Below are 19,393 nucleotides of genomic sequence, written 5' to 3'. Positions count from 1 at the left end.
TATATATATATTCACATAAATTTCAAAAACATAAAATTAGTATGAAAGCTAAATTAATAGTTTCATGCTATGAAAGAATGGCTGGTTATATTCATCTTAGATGAGATTGTCATTACAAAGTGACAAAAAATATTGTACAAGACTTTTTGATGTTTGAGATCATTAATTCAATGAACCAACATGTTTAGAAAACACACTCTATGTTTAACTAAACATCTGAACATGCAATCTAATCCACTCTCTATTCCTTCAAAACTTGATGCCAATGTTCCAAGCCTTCTTTGTGCTATTTCAACTTCAGCTTTGTTATCATTCCCACAATTTCCTCTCCCCTGGCCAAGGAGAGAACGGAGAGCAATATCCACATTCTCCAACTCATTTGCTATCTTCTTTCCCTTCTCCGATCCCGACTTGATCACCGGCATCAATTGCGAGACCAACAACCACCCTCTAGCCTTACCCTTCCCCACTGGCGCCGATAGGAATGCTAGAAGCTCTCTAAATATGGAGATGCTGATGCTTCTTGCTTCTCTCAGCAGTCTGATCAGAGGCAATAAATCGTGATTTGGTATATCCAATAAAGAAAAGTTTGTTGTTCTATCATTCTCCATACGCTTCAGCGCGCTGAGGCAGCTTACGATGTCTTTCTTCGCCTTCCTTCGGAAGCTATAGTAGGCTCGGATGTGGCTTTCAATGCTTGAATTTGCACCCTTTCGACGTAAAGCTGATTGAAGGTTTTGTATATTTTGTTTCATCATAAGGATTATGTCTCTTGCAGAGCTGCAAGAGTCAATCAATACAACAGACTCATTTAAAGCCTCTTCCACAAGCTTCCCCTCCTTATAATGAACAAGCGCCTGCTGGGTGGAAGAAGACTGAACAAGCTCCCCAACAGAGTTATACAGCTCTGCCAACCCAATCAATGCAGCTTGAATCTCCTCGAGCCCGAATGGAGTCACTTTTGCATTGTAAGATGAATCTTGAAAGGATTTTAGGCTTTGCAACAACGGTTGTGGCTCGAGCTCCACCCTTGTAGGTAAGCTAACTGACCTAACGGGCAGGTGGGCACTGGTGAATATTGATGTCATCACCATTTTTGCTTTGTAAATTGCTGAAACTCACAAGAGAACCGAATGGCTTGAGCAAAACCAACCAACTTTTCAGCTAATTTATATGGAAAAGTGAAGCTTACAAAGTCTTTGTGCATGGATGTCAAAGTCACAGCGTTATGGACCATAGCCTCAGCTTTCTTCTGATTCTCCTGTAACAGTTTCAGCCTACAATCTGAGCATCTAAGTCAAATTTTTTAATCATATGCTCCACCGATTGGCCAACATCAAGCTCTGACAAAAAAATAGAATAATAAAGTATTGAACATGTTGGCATAGTTGCAGGCCATAATGATACCAAGGCCATCTTGCCTCCCCAATAATTGGGGTTTCACCATCTGGGCCTAAACCCAACATAATTTAAGGTTTAATCAGATGATTAATCATGTGGGAGAAAAGAGAATCAGCTAATTTCAACTCCAAATATTCCCGACCCATGTTTTGTCTCCACCCATCAAAGAGATACAAAGTGGCTACCCCCTCTTAGAAGATAGCTTTGTTAATGATTGTAGCCATGAATCTAGGGTTACAATGAGCAAACATTGTTACTCTCATAGCCAAGATTATAGTAATCTTTCTAATGCAGCGGCACCAGACAAAGGGCGGGGCATGCGGCTAACATAATGGGGGGAAGAGAAATTTAACTAAAGAGAGCCGGTTATGTCTTGTGAGATGAAAAGAACAAGGCAAAAAGTTGAAATGAAAATCCCCAAATGCACATTAATCATTCTGTCAGAACTTTCAAAAGTCATTCTTTGTTTGCCTTGTTATCTAGTTCTACAGTGGAACCGAACTCAAACAAAAGAGAATCAACTAGACTACTGCATGATCTTGCTCTATCTAACAGACTAACACCATCATTTTCAGTTTAAGAGGAATAATAGAGTAAAATTTCCCATTATTACAGAGTGAAATGGCTAAAAAGAGAAACTGGGTATCAGATTTTAAGTTCATGGGATGGCCCAGGGAAGAGAAAAACAAACCACATGATCAAAAATTGAGAGAAGACAATGAGGCCCTAGCCCTAAAGAGATGCCACGAGGGAAACATGTGAAGACGTTGAGTCAGGCATTTTGTCGAACATGTGAAGGGCGCAGAGCAAAAAACAGAGCAAACATCTTTACCGTAAGGTGCATGAATTTGAATGAAAAGCAAATCCATTGCCTTCAAGGATTAAGAATAGCGTTAGCATCATCGATCTATAAAAAATAAAATTTATAGGTAAAAATAATACTTAAATGTTTATAATCTTAATTTTTAAAAATCAAATAGTTATAAAACAGGAATAGAATCAATGAAATTGGGATTATGTATCTCTCCATAAAAAGTATATATATGTATTTAAGGATATAAGTAAATTTTAAGAATTTTCAGTTTAAAAATAAACATTTAGAAAACCACACTACATTTTAATTATTTTAAAGAGAATAATTATAATATATATGCTTATGTGTAGTCATTTCAAATATGGATATAGGGGATGTATTCTCCACTTTTTTGTCACAATATAACTGACAATTTTGTAGTGTTATATGTTCGAAGAGAAATTATTTCAAATTTACATCCAATAGTTATTAAGAGACATGTAGATTTCTAAATTTGTCCCTCACGATTAATATGAAGCAGCTACATTGTGATGGTCTCATCGAATAATTTTTTCTCTATTACATCTTCATTCTATAAAATCTTGTGTCGTCCTTGTGTATAACTAGAACTACTAGTCAAGTTATGTCATTCATAAAAAAGGAATTTATCCAAAGTTTCTTCATGTAACATATTTTTGTAAAATGAAAAATTTGAGTAAGAAAGAGTCAATTATTAACCAATGTCTCTAAAACATTATATCTCCAATGGCTGACCACAAGCTTTACATTTGAATCAAAAGAAACAAGAGCAAATCCGCGTAGGTGCTAGGAGGGACACGTGTCATCTCCTAAAATTATAACGTTTTGCACATATTTATTAGTATATGTTCATTTTAAGTATCATAAAATTTGAATATTTTAACGCTATGAAAAGACACAAGAATATCTATACAGACGATTTGTAGAGTTCGAAACCTGGATTCAACTCCAATAAAACACTCAATACATGACCACTAATATTACGAACACCATCTATCTAACTACTAATATTAAAATTTGGATCAATAGAACAAAACGTTTGAATAGTTAGGTCGAGCATGAATAGAATGGAGGTGGGGTATAAAGCATGTGGGCAAATTCTTCATGTAATCTTGTAGCCACAAGATTAGGTCAACCATCCAAAAAGGATTTCATATTAACGTACGGATCCATATAGAGTGACAAACGTACAAATGTACCAAAAATAATTATTCATTCACATTATAACCTAAAGTTTAATTAAACACCTTCCATTGCCTCATTGTCTCCTTATTATAAATATATATATATATTCTATTTATCAAACCATATGGCTTGGTTCTGCAATGTGGGTTCTCAACATTAAAGCCTGGCAATGAATGACTGTCTCCCAATTTTTGAAAAGAGAACAAAAAAATCCACATGAATCAATTCCATTTGACCACTAGAGATTATACAAATCATGTTTATTGGCCTAAAAATCACTAAGAATCTAGAGCTTTGTTTGTTTCTACAAAGTGGTCTGTTTTTATTAAAAAAATAATTGAAAGTGTTTTGTGATTAATTGTTACACACAATGAACCTTGTTAATTTACAAAACTCATTTCCACAAATGGTCTTTAAAAAATTGCTTTTACAAAGCAATGAACCCAACCAAACAATATTGTAGTTTTGTTAGGCTTTGTGATGATCTGATGAAGATATTTTGGCAAAACTTTCAACTTTTTGCCAGTTATTTTTTCAAGATCTTGTTACCTTACCTACCAAAATATGATCACAAACTTACAATTTATATTCATTCAATCAAAGATCCATTTTGATTTTTTCTTTTCCCTTCATGATAATACTTTATCCATCGCTAATCTCGTATATTGGTCGATCGGGTTGTATATTAAAGAAGATCATTTATAGAGTAAAGGTATTATAGTGTATTATAAAATAAGGGTGAGTATATGTTAAAGTGCCTATAATTTGAGAGTTCATTAGATACTTTATGATTACGATAATAAATCAATGAGAAATTAAGGTGTATATTCATATATTTACTAATCATGAATAATAGAACAATAAGAAAAATCTGAATTTTTTGTGGACATGAGAATTGAAATTCCTTCTCTATGGTCAAATCCAACCTTATATCCATCCCTAGAGATGTTTTATTATTTTTATTTCTTGAGCTTATTAAAAATGAGCACTATTAATTAAGATAGAATAGTACACAAATAAGGATTCAAACAGATCATTGAAGAAATGGAGAAAAAGTATGATATACGGTTAATTATTGCTTATAATTTGTCTCAATCTATATTTGTCATTTAGCAATAAATTTTTTTAGTTCAACAATATGGAGGTGATCATATATTAGTTATTAGGGGTGTAAGTGATTTGATTCGACCCAGTTTTTATAGAAAATCATATTTGAATCGACTAATAGGTTGATGATATATAAAGAATCAGACTATTGGGAAACCATGCCGCCCGAACCAGTCAGACCGAAATAAAATCCTCCTAACTGACGACCTCAACATTGTAGACACGTCTGTTCACCAACCAAGCTAAACTATCATGTTGATAAAATAATTTGACATTAATTTTATATATTATATAGTGACCGATTCGGTTTTTGGACTTATTCTTTTGGTCTAACCCGAACCCGACAAAATGTTTTCGATTTTTATATATTTCCAACCCAAAACCGCAAACCCAACAAGTCTCAACCCGAACCGACAATCGATTTTGATTGGTTTAGATAGTTTTTTGTCGATACTTCAGTTTTTCCTTGCACCCCTATATTATCTATTGTATGTATGGTAGTAAGGTTTGAATATAATTATAGAAAAACATAGTGAAATAAGTGTTGTGTATCACTAAATAACAATGAATTACATTGATCAAATACATCATAAATACTTAGGCCACGTTTATATCAAGGGAATGGATATAAATCAATCTCAATTTGGTTTGTAGGCCCCATCAAATTACTTTAGCTTTGTTCATTCATAATCATAACTAAAAGTAGGGTTCACCTTATCATTCGTAATGAAATCGTATAATCTACTTGAGCTGGAGAAGGTTCTCAATCCAATTGTCTTTGAATATGTAGTGAGACCCACATATTTGGTAAGAATATTTTTGTCTCAATTTCCATCATTTACCATTTATAATAGGGAGATACTGCTTGATCGCTTTAACAATTTTATAACCATTTTTCTTCGTCTTATCGATCTATCAAATATTACGGTGAAGTCAATACCAGTTAAAATACCGACGCTTTTATCGATTATATTTTGTTTGATCGGTCTGAACGTCAAATTTTTAAATTTTTGTTATAAACACATTCATGCTATGGTTTATCGATCTACCGCTATAATGTTCCATCGATAGGGAAACTTTATTATATAATGTAGTTGCCTGATTAACCTCATGCATGTTTTATGATCAGTTAATCAAAGACGATTGCCGATTGAAACGAAGTAAAAAATCAAAGTAAAAGGCATGATATGTTACACTTACACGAGGACAAACAAATAAATGATCGATGAACACTGGAAAATGGAAATCGAAAGTTGAATTGTGAGGAAGTAAAGAGTGGATTAAAACGGTCGACAAATTGTTTGAAATAGAGATGAATGGTCGCAATCGATGTTGTCAATCAGAAATGAGGTGATAAGTATAGTTTTGTTATTTTCGTTCCACCTTTGAATTAATGGTTTGAAATAAACAGGCTCAATCACAATCATATTGCTTTTGAAAAAGGGATTTTTACATAAGTCTATCTTTGACCATATATTTTCATAAATATTTTTTTTCGAAAAGGTTTGTTTCTAGACAGTTTTACCCTTTATTATATTTATTTATATTTGTTTTATATATATATTTTTTCTATTTTCGAAGCTACTTTAATGATGAATAGAAATAATATATTTGAAAATATTCTAATCAATATATGAAATAATAAACCAATATATGAAATATAAAAACAGTATAAACGAATACATATACCACAGTATATATAAAAAATAGAAAAAAATAAAGTTCATCTTGATATGGGGTTTATAATACTAACCCTTCATCTTTATATCTTCTTCAACCATGGTCGCCATAGATCTCTCCCCATCGTTGTCGACCAGATTTGCTTGCCCGTCGTGTCGTCCATCGAATCTGCTCAACACTGTCGATTCGTCCCACACTGTCGTCTACCGCCTACAGCTCACATTGCCAGAAGGAGAAAAAAAAGGGAGAAGGAAGGAGAAAAGGGGGAGAAGGGAGGAGAAAAGAGAGAAGAGGAAGAAATTGGAGAGAATATATAAAATATATTATTGGGAAGAGGAATATATGCATGGGGAGAGAATGAGAGTATGCCTAGAGATTGATTTTGGTGAAAATAGAGAGACTAATAATTTTTTTTTTTTTTTTCCTTAAACCATCACAATTAACTCAAGGGGAATTGGAGTGCATGACAGAATTTGAGGTTGCACATGGCCACAAATTTCTAAATGTCTGATTTGCCAAAGGTAAGTATATATAGTAATTGTTGATATTTATCAGAGACAATTGTCCTCCTAATTTTGTTATTAACATAATCTCTATATTTTATTATTATTTGAGATTTTATTTAACCACTTTTCGAATTTATCTCACTCTAATAAAATATCCAAAATTTTCTACCAAATTTATATTTGAAATATCCATATATTATTAAAACTTCATTTATCCATATATTTTATTCAAATCTCTATATTGTTTTTCATAATTGTATACATACATTTTTAATGAATTAACGGTATATTTCTCACATTTTTAATAAATTAATTGTATATGCTATTTTTTATATTATTTTAATGTTATGGGAAAAGAAATATCACTTCCTAAAAAATGGTCATACGTTATTGAACAAGAATCAATTGGATTTTGCTCCATATATTGCTGACACAAATTTCATCGATTTAGGTTTAACTTTACCAGATTTGATTTAAAATAAACCAATCTCCCCTAATGATTCAAATTAGCTATTTGTTTTGATTTGATTTAACCCCTCTTCGAAAATAGTTAGAATTAATCAATATTTAATTTATTTATCACCATTTGGATTTTAATTTATGATATATCTTTAGATTTTATATTATTTTATTCATTTTTTATTATTCTAAATTCGGATTAAATTTTTATTTTAATTAGGATTTTACATAATATTTTATACATATTATCATCTTATTATATTATTATATCATTAATTTGTCTTTTTGACAAACAAATAAGTATTCACTTTTACAATCTTGTTGTTTTTGCTATGCCTCTACAACGAACGAGTTAAGACTTTTTCATAGGTTTTAATTATGAATACAGTGTTGTAAATAAATGAACTCCCTCCATAATTTTTCTCCCCGAATTATATTTGAATTTATATTTTATTATCAAATTAGATTTTATCTAACTACTCATCAATTTTTTTTAATCAAAATAAACAAAAACTTACTATTTTTTCTCTCCAATTTATATTTGAATTTATTTTTTATTATCGAATTTGATTATATCCAACTAATTTGATTTGTTTATATGTTTGTTACAAATTCAATTGTATCTAAATATTTTTTTATTATTTTATACATATTATTATCAAATTAATTTGATTTTTTTTCTTTATATTTTCGATGTTTTCAATTTTTCATATACAAACAGGCTTGTTGAACCTAAAAAGAAACATACAAATGGGAATTAAATTTTAAATGTTTGAAACATGTGGGTGTTATATATATATATTTTTCAGTTTATTATTATTATTATTATTAGTATTAGTATTTTTATTCTTATTATTATTATTATTATCATAATTATTATTATTTATTAAAAGAATAAAACAAAAAACCCTAAATCTCATCTTCATCTACTTCATTTAGTCGCCCCCAAAATCACATTTTCTCCTTTGCAATCTCAAAACTCAAGTTGAATTCCATCATTTTGACTAGCTTTTAATGACTACCCTCAACAGGTTATCAACCTTTTTCGCTTGCCCACATGTTTTTTTGCTTTTGTTTATAAGCTTTCAAGATCTAATGAGCAAAATGGTCACATAGAATGAAGATGGTGAGACTCCATATGGTTTGACATGGTTTGGTGTCAAACGCAATCATACTTCCAATGATCACGTCGTCATGAAATTGAAATTCCTTAACATATTCACTTGCCAACAACAAACTTTTCTGTAAAATCAACTTTGCTCTTTCTCACCTTGGGAGTCCATTGTTGTATAAATCCATAAATTTCTAATGACCACCATCGACTGCTCGTCATCTTCCCTTGCATATAGGACCATATTGGGTGATTTTTAATTTTGCTTCTGTGGCTCTAAAATGTCTAGGTAGGGTATGCAGTGTATCTCTGCATTAGGGTAGTTTTGTCATTTACTAATTAGTATTTTTTATTATATAAATTCGTTTTGCTATTTTTGTAATTTTGAATTTTTTTTGCCATTTTTCCAAATAAAACTTTAAAATTTGTTGTTTCTCTTATTAGCCCTTAACTCAAATTATGCCATTTTTCACTCCGCCCATATAAATGTGGCCTTATTGTATAGCCCCTCGGCCCAATTGTTTCTGAAATACACTAAAAACACAAAACAAAATTATGTACAATCAGCAGAACTTTGCATAACAGATCAATGACATAGTGAGGGTAAACTAATGTCAATTAAAAAAACTGCATCAAGCAGTAGAAAGCTCTGTGAAAGCATCAAGGTTGTAGGACAACACTTACATAGAGGTTACGAACCTTGATGACAATGTCTGAGCCAAGAAGGTTATGAAAGCTCAGTGAAGAATATGTAAGGGTTATGGGTAAAATGTTCCTGGCTCAGATATTGTCTGCACAAAAGAAGTGTTTGTTCAGGAAAAATAAAAAGTACCCTACTGCGAAATAGATTATGAGCCAGTGGGAGATAAGTGTTATGAACATACAAACAATTAATACAAAAATGACCAAACTTTTACCAGTTATCCGGCATGGGCTTGCTCCCTTGCTTTCTTCAGAGACTTCAATGTACTCTCTAACGTTGAATATGCAGCAACATCAGTCAGACTTTTACTCTCAACTGCATAATCAAACACTTCATAAGCTTCAGCAATTCTACCACTCCTGCAAAGTGCCCGCACAAAAGTAGCATAGGAAGCTGTTTCAAGCTTCATATTACTAGCCTTCATCAAACCATATAATTCAATCCCTCTATCCAAAAGCCTAGACTTCGACAACCCATGAAGCAGCGTATTATACGTGCACGAATTGGGGCTGCACCCCTTTGCCTCCATCTCCTGAAGCAATGACAGTGCTCCCAAAGCATTACCCTCACAACACATTCCATTCATCAATGAAGTGTAAGTAACTGCATCAGGGAAATGACCCATCTCTGCCATAATGTCCAAAAACTTTCTGGCTTCCTTAACTCGCCCTGACTTCGATAACCCAAAAATCAACGTATTAAAAGTTACAACATCAGGCTCCAATCCCACCTCCTTCATTTTCTTATAAACTCCAATTGCCTCGCTGCCCCTGCCAATCATACAATAACCCTTCATAATTGTATTATAAACAAAGCAATCCGGTTTAAAACCCTCCTTGTACAGCAAACTCACCAACCGCATAGCCTCACGTAGATTCTTGCTATTACACACATTATCTATCAATATTGTATAAGTAACGAGATCGGGCTTCGCACCACAGCTACTACGCATTTGAACAATAAAATCATAAACCGTAGACAGATCTCTGGACTTGCAAAGTTGCTTAACGAGATGATTATATGTATACGAATCAGGAGGCGAGTGTTTTTGCGATAATTCCTTAACTAATTCTACAGCTTCATCAACCAGACCTACGGAACAAAGCGAACGCACAGCAAGATCAGTGGTTACCTTGTCAGGGTCGAAGCCATTGGTGACCATGAAATTGAGAATTTGGCGAACCGATGCGAGAGAGAAATCAGGATCATTCCCGGAGGTGGCGAGTAAGACATGGAAGGTCGATTGATCCGGCGAGAAGGAAGGTTGAACTTTGGACATGTGGCGGAGGAAAGAGATGGAGTCATTGAGTGTAGCGATTGAAGCGTAAGACTGAAGGAGGGAATTATGGAATCTAAGGTCGAGAGGGGCTTTTGTAGTGGAGATGAAAGAGGCGTAGAGCTTCTTGGCATCTGCGAGACCAGCCGATTTGAACACCGTTGGGAGTTTAGGCTTTTCAGGGTGGCCGGAGCTCTGACCCGATGGACTTTTCCGGGAAACACTTTGGGTTGGTTTCTTGGATGAAAGCGGAGGCGCCGCCGGAGAATGGGGCGGTTTGTTAACGACGACGGTGGAGAGAGCTGAACGAAATGATGGCGATAATTTGCCCATCTTCCAGTTCCCCTGCGCTACTCGAATCAATTGGAAGGGTTTTTCAATGTTAGGGTTTTTGCAGCATTTGGGATTTGCGTGGGAAAATAAGTGGGCCGGACTTCGGCCCAACAAGACGAAGGCCACCATTGACTGATAAGGATTCTGTTTAAAAAAATAAAGGATTATTTTGAAAACTTATTTTCATAAATGTCCGAATATTTGGATATTTTTATATAAGGGATTTAATGTTATTTTCAAACAAAAATATCCTCTATAGGTTCGATGTCAATTGGTGATGTTGTGGTGGTATCGGGCTCTAGAGGGGGGATGGAAGTGTTAGAGGTAGTCGCATTAATGGTATCAGGATCCGAGATGGGATGGGTGACCTGGTCGTTTCCTCATTCACCATGGAACCCTTCAATTAGTAAAGTAAAATGATGAGTTCACGAGTACGTAAAAACTAAATACATAAAGACATAAAATGATAGTAAATGCAAACCTTGCACATAGACTGCAACAGTGACAGGATGGCCGATAATTGCCCTTTCATGTCCGTCAGGTTTTCCTCCATACTGGATACACAACTATCTAAACCCGATATACGACCATCCAACCTCGATAGTGAACTGTCAATGGTTCGCAGGTATGAATAAATAGAATCGTCGAGATTGGCTCCCTTCTTGCGGCGAGCAGCACACTTAGGACACTCCTCATCCACAGGTCGCTCTCTACGGGAGTCTGCAAGATAGACATCAAGTTGGTTCAACTTGTCCTCATCGCGTACGTCCCCCATCACATCATGGAACATATCATCACTAGGTGTGTGTGTCCCTTATTCCACCCTTCCATATTCAACATCCTCGTGCTTAGAATGCTCAGGTTCATCCCCTCCCTCCACCCTGACAACTTCATTATTGTCATCTCCACGATGATCATCACTGTCACTTTCACTTTCAGGACTACCCCCATCATTAATCGACCTATTGCCACTTTCAAGACTATCATCATCCGTACCTAGATCAAATATAGGTCGTCTATTCACTGAGGTATCCCGAAACTCCCTCTCAACATCTGATATGACAGTACCCTCCTTAACTTTTATATACATTAACAACCCAGTAAACTGGTTAGTGTCAATTTATTTAGAGGCTCATAAAGGTCCATTTACAGGCCAGGGCCATAAAGGACTATACAAGTCGAATCCTAGATGTAGAAATATAAGAAGGAAGATCCCTTGTATTCCTGATTTATCCACTAGGTCAGTCTGATTGGTTCTTTACGCCTTTTTCAAATGAACGATTTGAAGACCTATTGAAGGCGAAATGATTTCTCATTATCTCAATTGAAGTAATGAGCCTCACGGAGGAATAAGCTATTCTTTTTTTTAAATTGCGTTGACCAAAATGGGGAATAGTAACAAAAGGGCGCATAATTTTAGTAAACGTACATTTTTAGACTCGAATATCTCTCTCTTGAGTACTTTGAAGGACACTGGGTGAGAGCATGACCATCGTAATATGCGGGGCAAAGTCATCTTGCTCATTTGCTCCGCAATGTTTCCAGCTATCAATGAAGCTAGGATCTCGTACGTCCATACCTAAATAAAATTTTAAATATATTAAGAACAATAGTAATGTTAAATCAAACAACATGATTATTATGTTAAGAAAATTTACCCGGAACGCTTGTGAAAATCCACGTAAAGAGTACTTCACAAAGTAATTTTTATTTCCTTTGACCCTCGTCTTGTATAGACTGCTCTTATCATTCAACGCAATCTTTAGGGCATCCAGTGTCCTCTCCCAAATAATGGTACCCCAATCAAGACTGTTGTAGTACTCTAAGTTTTGAACTTCCTTAAAACATTTGAGGTTCACAACATTTTTCTGTTTGTTTTTCCTCATCATTGCGACCTCAGTATAGTAGATCACTGTGATCTTCATAGCATCGTCATCATTTTCAAACTCCAACTCCTTGTATTTTTCTTCAAGTTGACGAAGATGTAAGGTGTCCTTCGTCACTCAATTATCAAAATACTTGATAGCAAGTTCATACGAGGACTGCTGGTTCTGATCAACTCGTGTTGGGGATTGCCACAAACCAGTCATCAACAAAAAGTCATCCTTCGAAAAAATGACAACCTTTCCATAAACAGAGAATGGCATTGAGTCTGATCTCGTCCTCTTCACTTCTTTCAGCAACATGAGATAGATAATTGGGCGGTTAAACACCATGTCAACGTCTACAAATCGCCCCAAAAACGGTTTTCTTGAATATGTCTAACTGCCTTGGTGTAAGTTTCTCCTTCACAATCTTGTTTGCATTAGCAATGTGAGCCAAGCTCGTTACTTGACCGGAAAATCGATCAACTTCGGGTATTCTGAAACGTGTTGCCATCTTAAATCACTCCTACATGAAATAAAGATTCAATCAGTAAACTTCTTTAGGAAAAAAAAAAATTGTAAAACAACATTCTGTTTAAATCTCGCTGGATTCGCTCTCGCTAAATCGCTTCCGCTAGATTCGCTCTCGCCGGTATCGCTCTTTTTGGTGTCACTCTCTCCGGTGTCGCTCTCTCTAGTAACTCTCACTTATCTCGCTCACATTCTCTCTTTTTACTCGTCTTCAACCACATAACACATCGAAAACCAGAAAAACAAACAAAAAAACCATAGGTTCACAGTATTTCTAAACCCCATAACGACCCACCATTTATAGTATCACTCTACCGATTTCACTCTCACTTATCTCGCTCACAAACTCTTTCTACTCTCTTCAATCACAGAACACATTGAAAAAAAAAAGCAAACGAAAAGAAATCATATCAGTGTATTTCTAATCCCAGAACGACCCACAAAGCCCCATTACTGATCAGTGTAAGACATTTTCAGGCACATATTGAAAGATTTACCGATCAGATTCGATTTGTCGGCGGCAGTAGAATCGTTTGCAAGCCGAAATGATGGATTCTAAAGAGTTTTTAGTTTATGAGCGATACGAAGCCGTTAGCCTTGGGAAATTTAAATGAAGAGTTTTTAGTTTTGGTGGGTTCTTAGTAAAAAGGTAAGAAGACGAAGAAGTAAGGGCAATTTACGTAATTTGGTATGGCGATGATGTCAGCAGATAGTCAATTGACATTATTTTTTAAAAATGGGTCATTTGACATTTTGGATCCAAAAATTGGGTCATCCGTACAAATTTTCCTATGTGGTTGGGGAGATAAAGTGTATTTATTGATTATTTTATACTTTCCCATAGTTACGAAACATCTTTAATATTGGAGCATTTATTATTTTCCAATAATTATTTGAGATTTCTGCCCATTTTCAATTGGAGAGAGAAAATACATTTAATATGATTCTATTTTTCATTTAACACATTTGACTTATCAAGCAACTAATTCTTCTAACAAATTCATGGTTATTTTAAATATATCTTAGAATATTGTTTTAGATGTTTGAAAATGTTTTAACCAATATATGAAATATACCATAGTATATAGATCAAAATTGACTTAATGTTCAACATAAATCCAAGTATATATCGTAAATTTCTTTTATATCATATTTAATCTCAATAAATTAAAATTTAACATCACCTCTCTAATAGAAGTATAATTCAAAATTAGTTTAACAACTTCAATACCATAGTATATCACAATATATCATAAATTCCATTTATATTACAATAATATCATACGTTTCATATTTTCATATAAATAAAGGTATACATGAATACACATATCAGAGTACATATATATTTATATTTAAAGTCAAACTTCAAAAAATCACATTAATTTTAAATGGGAAACAATCTCAACTAATTAATAATATATAATAAATACATTAAAAGTTTAAATTAATAATATATAATCAATCTCAACTTATGATATATATTATGATATAAATTAAATTTATGATATATACTATGATTTATGTTTAACATTGAGTGATTTATATACTGTGATATATTGAAATTGTTAAATTAATTTTGAATTACACTTCTGCTAGGGAATTGTTATTAAATTTTGATTTTTGGGATTATACGTACTATAATATAAAAGAGATTTACGATATATACTGGGATTTATGCTAAACATTGAGTCAATCTCTGATTTATATACTGTGGTAAATTTCATATATTGGCTGGAACATTTGCAAACATCTAAAACAATATCATAAGGTATATTCAAAATAACTAAGAATCCGTAAAAAACCAGTTGCTTGATACGTCTAAATGTGTTAAACGAAAAATAGAATCATATTAAATGACTTTCTCTCTCTAATTGAAAATGAGAAGAAATCTCAAATAATTAATAGAATATAATAAATGCAATTTCCCTCTCCGACATTGAAGATGCTTCGTAAATATGGAAAAATACATCATAAATGCATTTTCTCTTTCCAGCCACCTACCACAAGAAGTATAATGGTAGGTTGGGGACTAAAAGGATAATTGGATCCTAATTTTTGTGTAATTAACCAACCCACTTAGACATTTGTAAAAATAATAGAAAATGTTGACATAATTAAAATATAGAGACTTTATTAAGGTGTTATGTGTTGTTATCCCAAAAAATAATAAAATAAAGTTTCAATTACAAATTTAGTCACTATGAGTTGGACAAAGTTAAAGTTTAGTCTCTATAGTTTTAAAAGTTAGAATTTAGTCTATAGAGTCTTATAAAGTCTCATAAATAGTGAATATAGTTGGAAAAAAAAATCTCATAAGGTAAATTTAATTAGGGCTTTGCAAAAAAAAAATATCATAAGGTAAATTTAATTAAGGCTTGAACACAAGACCTTCCTAGACCGTTCAATACCATCTTAAATCACTAATTGATCCAAGCCCCTACAATGTTTGTTTCCTCTTCAATTAATATTGATTTCCACTTATTGGGTCTTCTTCATATTTCATGCCCATAGGTGAGGGGAAGTGTTAGATGATATATAATTAAATTTGTCTTCACACATTATCTTAAACTTTTGGGTCAATTGGTAATTTTAGAGTAGGGACTGTTTATGAAGGTTTTATCAAACCATATCTCTAAACGATTATGACTAAATTTTCAATATAACCTAAAATAAAATAACAATACTTTGAGTGAAAGGTTATTGTAGCCTCTCCTGTGATTCGATGGTTGACATCACCAACCTCTCTAAACCATACTTTTAAATTTTTATCGAAATTTCAAGATTTCGATGGCTTCGAAATTTTGATTGGGGAAATTTTGTTTTTCCCCTAATGTCGACGATCGAGATTTCTTGAAATTTCGAGAGTATTTCAAGAATATTCCAATTCCTCCCATTTCAACGAAATATCGAGATTTTAAGAAATTTCGATATTTCATGAAAATTTTGTTTTTTTTAATTAACTACGATAGCTCAATTCAAGTTTTTAAATTTTATGGTCTTGGTTACATACAATTCTATAGTTTCACACACCAATGTCATTTTCGACAAAAGGATTGAACCTTTTTTATGTGTTACTTTTTGTAATTTTCAACTTTTCTCAAATTTTAGTTTTATTTTCGACCTAAATCTTTCATTTATAAAGAAATTGAATTTGAAAAAATCACAAAAAATAGCATATGTTTATCTTAACCTTACTCAAACTTTTTTTAAAATTAAATTTTCACATTATTTCATCTCAAAATTGATCAAACATGAGTTTTTTTTAACCATAAAAAACTTTTAAAATTTTCACATCATTTCATCTCAAAATATTCTTAAACTTTATATTATTTAGTAATTATTTTCTATTTCTTTTTTAAATTTCTGCTCTCGCATCAACATTTACGCAGACGTTTACAATAGACATCTAAATGTTGTCTTACTTTATAGAAATTGTAGTTAAAAATGATTGGTTATAGTCTAATTAAGCCACAATTAAAATTTTATCAATTAATCATAATAATTTCCATAAACTTTCATTAATTTTCATAAATCTTCTTGAAATATCTATCGATATCGATATTTTTATAAAATCGAAACTCGGATATTTACATGGTAATGGATATTTTGAACCGGTCTAAAACCAACAAAAGCTGACAACAAAATATAGAAGAATTTATGGTCACCGTTGATTTGTACACAAAATCGATGTTGACAAATCAATGATCACCACCTATTCTCGGGGCAACTTGTCTTTTTCCTATTTCGTATTTAATTCTCTCACTTCGTAAAATTAAAAATTTTCATTTAATTTTACATAAATTGCGGTGGGCCTGTAGGAACTAGGTTTCCACTCAGAATTAATCTTATTTATTTATTTATTATTTGAATGATTATTTTCTTTAAAAATCAACTAAACCTTAATTTCTAGATTGGAGAGGGTGTTTTGTGGATTTTTATTTGATTTAGTTGATTTATAGTAGCATTTTATGTGTGTTAGAATCACCAAGAAGGTGATATTATCTTCGGTTAAAAATCACTTTTAGTCGTTAAGTTTTTTTTAAAGTAACGATTTAGTTTTTAAACTTTAGTTTGCAACGATTTAATCCTAGAACTTTCAATTTTGTAATAATTTTGTTCCTAAACTTTATTATGTAACATTTTAGTCCTTATACTTCCAAATTTGTAACAATTTAGTCTCTATTTCAGAAATGATTGTTAGGATTTAATGAGATTTCTTGCATAAATAACTGATAAACTAATTAAAAGCTTAATATTTTTATGAAATACAAAGTCTACATCATAAAATGATAAAAATTGACATCAAACTTTGATTAGAAAAAAATTTACGGTAGAGACTAAATTGTTACAAATTTCAAAGTACAAAAACTAAATTGTTACATACTAAAGTTTAGTGACTACATTGTTATAAAATTGAAAGTATAAGGATTAAATTGTTACCAACCAAAATTTAAGAACTAAATTATTACTTTTATGGAAGTTTAGGGACCAAAAATATTTTTTAACCTAGTATATGTATTTAAAACCTAAAAGAAAAGAGAGATGAAGTCCCATTGATATATGGGAAAAGTGAAGATCCTCACTTTATTGAAACTTGAAAGTAACATTATTAAATACGTTTAGATGTTACACATACCAGCCCTCGTACTTTCTCTGCATCTTTGAGGACACTTTATTGCATACTATATAAGATTACTAAATATTTAAAAAGACCTTTGATTGTAGCAATCTAAGTTGTTGCCATAACCAATACCCAACATGTCGCAATATCGTTTGAAAAATCCAATCCTATCAGCAACTCTACCATCTGGGCCACGCCCACACTCGAGTCCACCATTAATGATGTTGGTTAGAACACCATATCCAGGGACTCTTCCTGCAGCTGTGTCAGCACTTGAAGGCTGCCATCTACCAGTAATAACATCATGACAAGATGGTTTGTTTCCTTGTGGTGTCATCCAAAACCAAATGGCTGTCTTGAAAGATATAACTGCATTTGTGGCGACTAAATCAGGGTTGCTCAGCAAATTCGAATTTATTGCATTCCCTGCTGGCCCGTAGTTGTAGTTGCTAAAAAACATTCAAAATGATATGAATTATGGTTCAGATAATAACTCGTGATTAGATTTAATATTAAAGATACTATTTTGGTCTATATACTTTAAAGTTTGTTTAACTTTAGTTCATCAACTTTTAAATGTCCAATTTACTTTGTGTACCTTCGATAAATCTTAAATTTATTCCTTACAACTAGTTTCTCATTTGTTTTTTTTGAGAACTTTTTCTATAAAAATTCTTTTACTATAACTTTTGAAAACATATTGTATTTTGTTGTATGAAAATTATTGTTATCATTTATCCAATTTTGATAAATTTTAAAATTGATGGACTAAATTTTAAGATTTATCTAAAGTTCAAAGACTAAAATTGACCAAACTCTAAAGTATTGAAATCAAAATGATATAACCCAAAAAAAATCTTACTGAGTTAGTTGGATCGGTCCACGACCGTAATATTTTTGACCAGCAGCACATGGCCATTGTTGACTAGGTGTGCAATATACATCTTGATTTCTCTCGCGTATAAAACAGTATCCCCACGCATATGGGCCATCCGGTGCAGTTGGCCATCCTCCTGCATCTCACAAATTGTTTTTAAGTTAAGAGTAACATTGCAACTTTTAAAAGAATAAATATATAGTTTTCAAACAAACCAGTAGTCTCATGAGAAGTTTGGCCAAAGAAAGCTGCAAGCTCCCTTTTCCGAGTAGCAACATCTCCCGTGGTCCCAAAGCCTGGGAAGGAGTTAGCAGCAGTAATAAAAGCATTATAGGCATAGAAGCCATTACTAGGACACCGAGGATCCCTGCTATACTTGAGCATTTGATTGTAAAGACTCTCACTGATGATACTTCCAACGCCACTACCAGAGGGTGTAGGAGAACTTGAGCCGCGACACTGGCTCTGGCAACCAGTTTTACAGTAGTCATCGGTATTGCCACAGAACCCGAACTGGCTACAACAGAGACCATTGGGGCACAAGGCGCCATTGGCCTGCCGCCCACATTGCTCGGCTGAGACAGCTCCCAAATCAAAGACAGAGACTAAAATTATAAGTGAATAGGCCTTCATATTTTTCATTGATGTAATATATGAGAGAAATGAGGCAATGAAAAGATGAAGAAAATGAGAAGGGGAATGCAAATATTTATAGGCAATCTTTGGTAGAATTTTCAAAACAGAAAGAAAAAGGAAATTAAAATGATTTTGGATTATTGTTCAAGCTTGACCAAAGACTTGTTTATTATTGTCACTCCTTACAATCTAAATACTTCTTCCAAGAATTCTCCTTAATTGATGGGAGTAATTATGTTGGTGGGCCCATCCCATATCTAATTGATAATA

The 19,393-nt window shown here is 33.0% G+C and overlaps 3 protein-coding genes across 3 annotated transcripts; all 3 read right to left on the bottom strand.

Annotated features, from left to right (window-relative positions):
- Positions 1-81: 81 nt before the first annotated feature.
- LOC120074116 lies at positions 82-2,497 on the bottom strand. The gene is made up of 2 exons (XM_039027134.1): positions 1,193-2,497; positions 82-1,111 (listed from the first exon to the last, which is right to left on the bottom strand). The coding sequence occupies exon 2, from the start codon at positions 1,092-1,094 to the stop codon at positions 168-170; it is 927 nt and encodes a 308-aa protein (XP_038883062.1). The 5' UTR covers positions 1,095-1,111; positions 1,193-2,497; the 3' UTR covers positions 82-167.
- Positions 2,498-8,834: 6,337 nt separating this feature from the next.
- Positions 8,835-10,639, bottom strand: LOC120074704 (pentatricopeptide repeat-containing protein At2g17670). Its single transcript, XM_039027920.1, has 2 exons — positions 9,199-10,639; positions 8,835-9,072 (listed from the first exon to the last, which is right to left on the bottom strand). Exon 1 carries the CDS (start codon positions 10,591-10,593, stop codon positions 9,202-9,204), a length of 1,392 nt encoding a protein of 463 aa, XP_038883848.1. The 5' UTR covers positions 10,594-10,639; the 3' UTR covers positions 8,835-9,072; positions 9,199-9,201.
- A 6,909-nt stretch (positions 10,640-17,548) lies between these two features.
- Positions 17,549-19,182, bottom strand: LOC120072854 (endochitinase-like). Its single transcript, XM_039025374.1, has 3 exons — positions 18,703-19,182; positions 18,473-18,623; positions 17,549-18,059 (listed from the first exon to the last, which is right to left on the bottom strand). The coding sequence occupies exons 1-3, from the start codon at positions 19,127-19,129 to the stop codon at positions 17,693-17,695; spliced, it is 945 nt and encodes a 314-aa protein (XP_038881302.1). The 5' UTR covers positions 19,130-19,182; the 3' UTR covers positions 17,549-17,692.
- Positions 19,183-19,393: the final 211 nt, after the last annotated feature.

Source organism: Benincasa hispida, chromosome 3 (assembly GCF_009727055.1).
Source record: "Benincasa hispida cultivar B227 chromosome 3, ASM972705v1, whole genome shotgun sequence".
Lineage (NCBI taxonomy): Eukaryota > Viridiplantae > Streptophyta > Magnoliopsida > Cucurbitales > Cucurbitaceae > Benincasa > Benincasa hispida.
This window is presented reverse-complemented; position numbering and strand designations above follow the sequence as displayed.